At 43.6% G+C, this 9,216-nt stretch overlaps 1 protein-coding gene across 1 annotated transcript; it reads right to left on the bottom strand.

Moving 5' to 3' along the window:
- Positions 1–561: 561 nt before the first annotated feature.
- Positions 562–4,907, bottom strand: RGS1 (regulator of G protein signaling 1). Its single transcript, XM_036453617.2, has 5 exons — positions 4,737–4,907; positions 4,336–4,416; positions 3,850–3,911; positions 2,416–2,579; positions 562–1,364 (listed from the first exon to the last, which is right to left on the bottom strand). Exons 1-5 carry the CDS (start codon positions 4,862–4,864, stop codon positions 1,179–1,181), a joined length of 621 nt encoding a protein of 206 aa, XP_036309510.1. The 5' UTR covers positions 4,865–4,907; the 3' UTR covers positions 562–1,178.
- Positions 4,908–9,216: the final 4,309 nt, after the last annotated feature.

Genomic DNA, 9,216 nt, shown 5'->3' with positions numbered 1-9,216 from the left:
CCTTTTTAAAGGATTTTTTCAGTAGCTCATCAGTTTGAAGATTGGCTACATGAAAGCATATTACGGTATATTTGTTTGATTTTATGCATTCTCATAACCAAGACAAAACTAATAAATTCTGTCTAATACATGTACACAATACATAAAAAGTAGGGTTAATTATATGATAGTTTTATTTAAAAAATTTTAAAGAACTAATGTTGAATTGCAACTTTAAAATAGCCATGCACATATAAAAATATGTTAACAGCTTGTGCCCTCAATAGTTTAATATGCCCATAAGTTCTTACTTTTCCTGGCTGCATACTAAGTAAACATTTTAGGTTATACAAAGGTGAACAGATCCAATGAAATGTATCAAATTCCTAATTGTGATTGTATATATTTTCAGGGGAAAAAAACCCACCAAATTCACTGGATGATAATTTTAGATGTTGAAGAAATGATAGAAAGCAGAAAACCCTGGTTTAAAATTGTTTTGTTGTTGTTGTTGTTATATCTGAGGAATAAATTCTAGTTAAAAAAAATACCCAGGAAAATGAAAAAAAGGAACCACTTGTATGTATTTTAATACAAAACACATTTATTATGGACACTTGATAATTTAATTGACAAATATTATCCTGACTTCCCAGTTTTAAGAGCAATAGCTTAAATTAAATACATAATTGTTTTCTTCATCTCTTTCAAGCCCAAAGCAATCGAACAACAAGACAACGCCAACACCGCTTTGTCAGTGGTGACCTCAAAACACATACTTTCCCAACAGTCACCCAAATGAAAGAGATTTCAGCAGCTCAAGACAGTCTCTATAGAATAATAGGCAGCATAGAAGTCCATTGACCTTGGAGCTTATAGCATGTCTTAATCGGTTTCCAGCCTTTGTTCACAGTTTCTGTGTAGCTGGAATAACCCAGCCTGGTCAGTTCTGGGCAGTTTGCTAGTCCATTAAATCACTCTATTTTACGACAGTACCAAGGTGCCTCTTTCCTTCCACCGTCTCTCATTTTCCACCAGGGCCTGGATAGCGTCCACGTTAATCCATTGCGAGTGCTTTCCTCTTTCCCCGGGCCTGTCCAGTCACCCCCAAAGGCCACGTTGCTCACCCAGGGAGCCATGCGGGAGCATTCCTTCTGGGTATTTGATACCATCCGTAATTCCCTCCGGCCGGGAAATGGTCACTTTAGACTGTTCGCTTGCAGGTCATTGAGGAGATTTAGGTATATGTTGGACTTGAGGAACCTGGGGTACGAGTCCTTCTCCATGAGGGTGTACACGATCTTCTGGGCTTCGTCAAAACTCGCGGGGGTTGGGGCTTTGACCTTCTTGGCCGTAGATTCTCGAGTGTGAAAGTCAATGTTGATCTACAAAGGAAAGCTCTCATTAGTGAACGCGCCCTTCCAATGTGTTGCCTATTTTATGACATTACTGTGTGGGTTTCTTGGGAAGCACCGTGAGAGAGAGGCTTTCAGCCCTCATTTAAATCAATTCGAGTATCTCCCCAATGCCTGTTCTAGACCAGACCCCTCCTAGGTGTGGAGGAATTAAAGAAATATCACCAAAAAGCCTTTGCTCCACGTTAGCTCATTGTATAGTTGGGTGTTGCAGAAAAGGCAGACGTGAAACATTTAAATGTCCCTCAAAAAGGTGACACGGGCATTTAAAATTTATAGGAGGAGCCGAAACCTGTTTGGCTCCGTGGATAGAGCATCGGCCTGTAGACTGAAAGGTCCCAGGTTCGATTCCGGTCAAGGGCATGTACTTTGGTTGCAGGCACATCCCCAATAGGGGGTGTACAAGAGGCAGCTGATCGGTGATTCTCTCTCATCGATGTTTCTAACTCTCTATCCCTCTCCCTTCCTCTCTGTAAAAACATCAATAAAATATATTTTAAAAAAATTTCTAGGAGGAGAGGGCACTTCATGCAGCTGGTTTTTTTTGTTTGTTTGTGTTTTTGTTTGTTTGTTTGTTTGTTTTTGCTTATACCAAACATACTTAACTGGAAGATGGACACCACTGACTGGAAGTATGTTTGCCACTGCATCGAATATATGTCTGTATGATATCAATCTGTGTTCTATCTCCATCCAAGATAAGCTAGCTTATTAAGAACTTCCTGGCAGGCAGCTCTGGCCAGTACCCAGCACTCCCTGCCAGGACCGAATCATGCTAGCTAGTTTTGCAAAATGAGTCTTTTATCCAATCTTTTCATAGATACAGAAAGTTAGATGATCCAATCTTTCCATAGATACAGAAAGTTAGATGATCATGGCACTGAGCTATGCGAACACACCTAAATATATAGCTGTGAAATCAGCACTGCGAAAGGACTTCATCTTGCTATGTCTGCTGAAGGGTATTTCTGCACCTAAGTTCCTTCACACGTAAGCGGATGATAATGAACTTGACACTCACTTGTTTAGCAGCGTCTGAATGCACGAAGGCTTTGTATATTTTCTCTGCCTTGCAATGCAGGAGATCAGACTCGGTTTTTTTATAATCTTCGCAAGCCAACCAGAACTCAATGTTCTCCTCGCTGAACTCAGACTTCAGGAAACTTCTGAAGACATCTTGACCAGCTAAAAAGAAAGAGAGAGAGAGGGGTGAGATACTCACATTAATTGAGCCTATGAAGGAATACCTTGAAGAAGAGATTTGCTAGAAAATGCTATTTGATGGCTGTTGCTAAAATAGCTGTGTCATGGTTTGTAGCGATGGAGAGGCCTTTAGTTCCCTTCAGTTATAGTTTCTCTGGGGCCAGATACACCCGTTCAGGGCCACAGGGCTGCTTAGCAGTGGCTCTGAAACTGCGCTTGGCTTCCGTCTGCTAATCAAATGAAAATTCTGTCTGCCAGAAGCTACAAAGCAACCCCTTTTCTTATGCAGAGTATCTTAGGGAAGCAAACATTGACAAAGGATATTAACATCATGTTTGTTATTAACAAGTGTAATTTCCCTGTCTGATTCATGTTAGCCAGAACATGTGAGGACCATATGTTCCCTGTGTGTGATGTACCGATTGTATTTGCAAGTGTTCCTCAGACTTTTAAATGGGCCATTTCTATATGGTGCACTTGTCTGGCTGAATCGTCAACTAAGTCAGGTGATAAGGTGGATGAACCTGGTTGAGCTATGTCAGTGGCAAATCTCCTCAAGGTGTTGGTGGGGAGAAAAGGATGTGCTCACACTCTAGACAGACAAACTTCCCATGGACCCCTCTCTGCCAGGTCCTACTCCCATAGAACTGCAGTGGCCATGATAAGAACAAGGCGAACTCGTTGCCTCCTTCACCTCCTCTCATCAGAAATGCCTCACAAAACTGCTTAAAAATCATCCTTTATTGTTTCCGTGTTGTACCATGTGTCATATCACATATCACGTGTCTTTGATTTTGAATCCTTGGCACCTCTGAAACGCTTGCCACAGGCAAATGGGCTGAAGGAGTGAGCTCGTGAATGTGTGAATGATGAAATAGTAACAGACTAAGGGACTAACTGCTGATAAAAATACATGCTCTCGGTAGCTTTCAGAACAGCCGTCCACATGTTGAGAGGTTTGACTGACTCTTAGAAGTGCTGAACCCCAGGACCCCAGCACCATTTAAAAATCACTCCTCTAATGACCCATCTTTGGAAACATGGAATGGGCTTGGCCGATTGGTCAGTGGCAGAAGTAAGGGCTAAGCATTCCTTACAAGGGCAAGGTGCAGAAGCTACATGTGACTACATAGAAGCTGGAGTATAGCTCCCCACTCGCCCTCCTGTCCGGGACCCAGTATCTGACTGATACCCTTTAACCTGGTAGCCTGTTGGGCCGAACCCACACATGTTCGGTAGCTCCTCTCCTTACCTCGGGTGGCAAGAAGTTTCTCCAGGGACTGAGACCACTGCAGCACTTCATCAGCACACAGCCTGAGGGGACAAGGTTGGCATGCGTCAGTAAACGTGTTTTTCATAGTCAAGAGCGCCTGCTGCCTTTTCATAACTTCACAGACCGAAACTCTAGTCCCGATACATCTTACTAAAACGTGTAAGAAAACGAAATTCCCCCTAGAATTACTCTTGAAATAAAGTTTCCTATGGCATCGCTATATAAAAATATCTGCCAACAGAATATGAAAAACATCCAAGTACGTATCTTCCAAGAGCACGATAGATAGCAAATATATGCGCGCACATGTTGGCGTTTCATTCCTGTGGGACTAATGTGCTCATCTCCTTAGGATTGGTACTTAAAATGAGTGAAGTGCATTAAGCACAGTCTTAATCTCTTGGAATTTGGTGCGTATGCACAGACCACTTGTCCAACCATAGCTGAGTGGGTTTGTGTACTTACATGTCCTTGGACCTGGACGGTTTCATCCCAGACTCCAGATGTGGGATCATAGATCTCAGGTACGCCTTCACGTCCATCCCGCTGTAAATGACACAAGAGTGAGTGTCCATCCCTCCTCAGTAGGATGCATCTCATTGATAAAACGAGAACAGCCTGACATGAACTCCTCCCATGAATAAGGCGATCGTGTTATTAGATTAAGATGGAGCCGATGTAAATCCAGAAAAAAATCCCCACCCAACGTGATGCCCGGTCACGATTCCCTTTCTGATACAACAGAATCTACTGAGAACACCCAACGGGTCATTGCTCTGCTCCGGCTGAACGGAGTGCTCACTCCTCCTGCCATTGAAGAGGATCTTAGTCCAAAGTGCCCAGGCCAGACAGCGAAGGGGACTTACAAGGTCCTGGGCCTCCTCTTCTGGGTCTTGTCGTCCAGAAGCGAATGATCTGTGCCTTTCTGAGGAGCCGAGAAGAACATGCCTGGCATGTTGTGCAGCCTGGGCGTGGGGATGGCTGCTCCTCGCATGGTCCTCTCGGGGCGACTGTCTGCTCGCCCGCATCCCCGCTGCCTTATATAACGAAGGCGGGGGGGTGGAGGGGTGAGGGGAGGGACTGGGGGGGCCCTCGTGCTGCTCGCCCTGTCTGTTTATCAGGCGGCGTTACCACAGACACTGGAAGTTCCTCCTTTCTCGCCGGGCTGTGACGTGGATCTTGAAGAAAAAAAAAGACTACAGTGATGTATTGTGGTTGAAACTTAACCAAGTGAGAACAGGTCACTTGATCAGAAAGAGAGAACATTAAACACACAGAGGCCCCATGTCTGAAGCGTTCCCGTTAGTTCTGGAAAATGCACCGTTCAGGAAAATGCCTCCTCCGGAGTATTTATTGCATCACACAGAAGCTCAATGGCAGGATGCGTCCCTGCTAGTCCTCCATCTGATAAAATCCATCTGATCACAGTATGTTAAAGAGGTTTTTTTTTTGTTTTTGTTTTTTTCCTGTTCAGGAAGCAGTATAACGTAAATACATAATTTTTTTGTGTGTGATCACTTGTGCATGGATCTGGTAGGGAGAATAATAAAGAGAGGTTATCTTCATGTTTCCCTGCTCCAACTCTCAGTCCTTATTTTCAGGGCAAGAAATTCCGGGGTGGGGGTGGGGTGTTGGGGGTATGGCTGGTGATTTGCCATATTTATTAGGAGGGGGCACACGAATTCCTATATTAATCAGGAGTATAAGGGACCTATCACGCTGATTTTTATTTATACACATTACTGCTTAGGGTAAAAACAAAGTCATATTTAAAAACCCTACGAACAAGTAGAAGTATAGTTAGCACAAGAATGTGGCTAACTATGGAAATACACTGAAGGTAAAGAACTGCAGAGTATCAGAGGAAAAACTGCTCGTGTTCAAACAAGAGTGTGCTTGGACAGGCCAATGTCAATACATCTTCCACATGCTGGCAGTATCTCTGAAGATAAACGTGTAGCTTGAATTAAGATTAAGAATTTTTTTAAACGTCGCAGGGAACGAGATGACAGATCACCGGTGGGGTAGAGGGTACTGTAAGCTCTTTGGCGTTTACATATAGACAGTGTTTATCTATGAAGAACACAGTTTAACTTCAGCCTCTTCTGCGTTTTGCCCCTGAAAAGACAAAACAGACGTGGCTTAGAGAGGCTTCTGCTGGTGTTACCAGGCAAAGCTGAGAAAAGGGCAGGAGAGCATTCATTTTCCTCATTTGGTCCTATCATCAGGATAAAAAAAGCATTTGTTAAAAAAAAATAGATTTCACAGAAAAAAAAATATTGGTGAAGGGATCACATTTATAATCTTTCAAAATTCACTTCCTTCGCCGCCATAAACATATACCGCCCGCAGCAGGCGTCATTGCTGCTGGGAAGATAGCATCGTGATGCGTGAAGCAAGACAACTGGTGAGAGGAGCTGGCTGTGGCGTGACCCAAACAGAAGTGATTTGACTCTGGGACCAGTGACATACTGGCCTTTGTGTTCTCCTTGTGGTTCAGGCCATGCTTCAGTTTTCCGCTAAAATCTCCAGCATTGCTCTTGGTTGTTTATCTGGTTAATGTCTCATCCCTCTAGATAATTGTGGGTCAGAGAAGAAATGGTTTTGTGTTTATTCTGAATGGCTCACTGTTATCATCATCCATCTGGACTGACGATTCCCGGAGTATGTTTCTAGAGCGCCAATTCCTTTGGCTGTTAACAAGCACGATTAGGACTACAATAGCAGCCGCAGCAAAGGTTATGTGGCCACTTAAGTTTGGGAAATATTGGGTCAAAGGTTTTGCCTGGCCAGTGTGGCTCAGTGGTTAAAGCACCGACCCATAAACCAGGAGGTCACGGTTCGGTTCTTGATCGGAGCATATGCCCAGGTTGTGGGTTTGATCCCCCGTGGAAGGCATGCAGGAGGTGGCCCATCAATGATTCTCATAATTTTTGTTTCTGTCTCCTTCTCCCTCCATCTCTGTGAAATCATTGACAATATATATATCAATATTCTTTTTAAAAAAAGGTAAATAGGTTTCTTAAGTTGCACACATCTTCTGAGAGCCTTTAATATGTGAGTGTACATTTGTCAATGTTCAAAAGGCGATCAGAGCCGAAACCGGTTTGGCTCAGTGGCTAGAGCATCGGCCTGCGGTCTGAAAGGTCCCAGGTTCAATTCCGGTCAAGGGCATGTACCTTGGTTGTGGGCACATCCCCAGTAGGAGGTGTGCAAGAGGCAGCTCATTGATGTTTCTCTGTCATCGATGTTTCTAACTCTCTATCCCTCTCTCTTCCTCTCTGTAAAAAAACAATAAAATATATATTTTTAAAAAAGGCGGGTAGAATACTCAGCAGTTTCCTAATAATCTTGAGAACTTGGCCGTTGTTAAGTAGAGAAAATAGTTTGCAGAAATAATGTGCTCTTGACACCACATTGGGAAACTCTGGTCTGATATAGAGATAAATATTCACCTCTCAATTCCTTTAAACTCCCCCCTCCCCACATGTTGCTACCTCCGTACAAACTTTCAAGCTCAAGCATTTGCAAGCAACTGCAATCGCACGCTTGCAAGCCCAAGTGGAGAACTGAACTGAGAATTGCATCGCACACTTCCAAGCCCAACTGGCTTCCATGGGAAATCCCTCCATCCCAGGTGGCTGCTGAAGCCACTTGGACGGCACAGTGATACGGCTGTTCTCTCAAAGGCTGCTTGCTGGCACATGCAAAGCAGTCGGCGGAGAGCTAGGCAAATTGGGGGAAGGTGTATTTACATAGGTTCACAAGTCCATGGCAAGGCACCGAAAGTTCCCTTCCAGTTTTGTACAGAATGTCCCTTCCTGGCTCCTCTTTATGAAATTCTGTGAAGAAAAGGCAGATGGGCAGACAGTCCCTTTTCTGAGCCTCTGACTCTGGTTGAAATGGCGGAGGAGGATTTGGTAAAAGCCGGCAGAAGACATAATGGCTCTCGCCAACATCACCTGGTCTGTGTAGCTCCTCTGCCAAGTTGTTATCATCTCATTGAAAAAAGTGATGCGCTCTATTTTTAGAGCCATTTCAGATTGATAGCAAAGGTGAGTGGAAAGTACAGAGCATTCCCACTCACTCCTCCCACCCCTGCCTTCTCCTCCATCCACATCCCACACCAGTCGGTGCAGTTGTTAGAGCTGGGCATGCACCTGCAGTGACTCATCCTCACCGCCCACAGTCCCTAGTTCACCTTCGGCCTCCCTCTTTGTGCTGTCCGTCCTATGGGTTTTGACAAATGTATGATGACACATGTCCACCATTATAGTATCACACAGAATGGCTTCCCTGCCCTAAAATCCCCGTGCTATATATCCGAGATTGGTTCAGTACAATATTTCAGATTATGGCTATCCATTGGATAGGGGAAATTTTAGTGTTTGCTGAGTTGATTTTATGGTTTGGTTCTGATCACTCCAAGTGCCTGAATCCTAGTAGGGAGAGCTTTGCTGAATGACATTTTCTTTTTTAAAGAAATATATTTTATGGATTTTTTTTTTTTTTTTTTTTTTTTTACAGAGAGGAGGGGAGAGGAATAGAGAGTTAGAAACATCAATGAGAGAGAAACATTGACCAGCTGCCTCCTGCATACCCCCTCCTGGGGATGTGCCCGCAACCAAGATATATGCCCCTTGACAGGAATTGAACCTGGAACCCTTCAGTCCGAAGGCCGCCGCTCTATCCACTGAGCCAAACCAGTCAGTATTTAACATTTTCATGCTTAATATTGATGCTGAGCTTTCATAATGCTGCTGAGGTTTTGCTGCAGATATTAGGAGTTTTGGAGAAAAGGTCAATAATGAGCACAACATTTTATCTTTAAAAAAATCATCGCCTTGCATTTTTTATTATTTACTTTATAAAGTAAAGTTGTGCAACTTTTTCATCCGACTTATTTCACTTAGCATAATGCTCTCAAGATCCACTTACGGTGTTGCAAATGACAACATTTCATCTTTTTATGGCTGAGTAGCATTCCGTTGTACTTATGTCCCACATCTTTATCTGTTTATCTGTCAGAGGAGACTTAGGTTGCCTCCGTGTCTTGGCCGTGGTAAATAATGCTGCAGTGAATGCAGGGATGCACATGTCTCTATGAATAAGCATTTTCAAATTATTGGGGTAGGTTCCCAGAAGAGGGATTGCTGAGTCATTGGTGACTCTAGTTTCGATTTTTTGATGAACCTTCACACTGCTAGCAGTGTGGGAGGGCTGCTTTCCTCCACATCCTTTTCAAAGCTTCTTACTTCTTATCTTAGGGATAACAGCCATTCTAACAGGTGTGAGGGGTATCTCATCTAAGTTTCGGTTTCCATTTCCCTTATAGCAAGTGAAGTT

Source organism: Pipistrellus kuhlii, unplaced genomic scaffold (genome assembly GCF_014108245.1).
Source record: "Pipistrellus kuhlii isolate mPipKuh1 unplaced genomic scaffold, mPipKuh1.p scaffold_m20_p_25, whole genome shotgun sequence".
Classification (NCBI taxonomy): domain Eukaryota; kingdom Metazoa; phylum Chordata; class Mammalia; order Chiroptera; family Vespertilionidae; genus Pipistrellus; species Pipistrellus kuhlii.
Note: the sequence above shows the minus strand (reverse complement) of the source record. Positions and strands in the feature narration are given on the sequence as shown.

Excerpts from the sequence above, each read along its gene's own strand:
- RGS1 (XM_036453617.2), bottom strand. The coding sequence starts at position 4,864 with ATGCGAGGAGCAGCCATCCCCACGCCCAGGCTGCACAACATGCCAGGC. Across the intron at positions 3,912-4,335 it reads CCGTCCAGGTCCAAGGACAT|GCTGTGTGCTGATGAAGTGC; the intron begins GTAAGTACACAA and ends TTGTCCCCTCAG. Across the intron at positions 2,580-3,849 it reads GAAACTTCTTGCCACCCGAG|CTGGTCAAGATGTCTTCAGA; the intron begins GTAAGGAGAGGA and ends CTTTCTTTTTAG.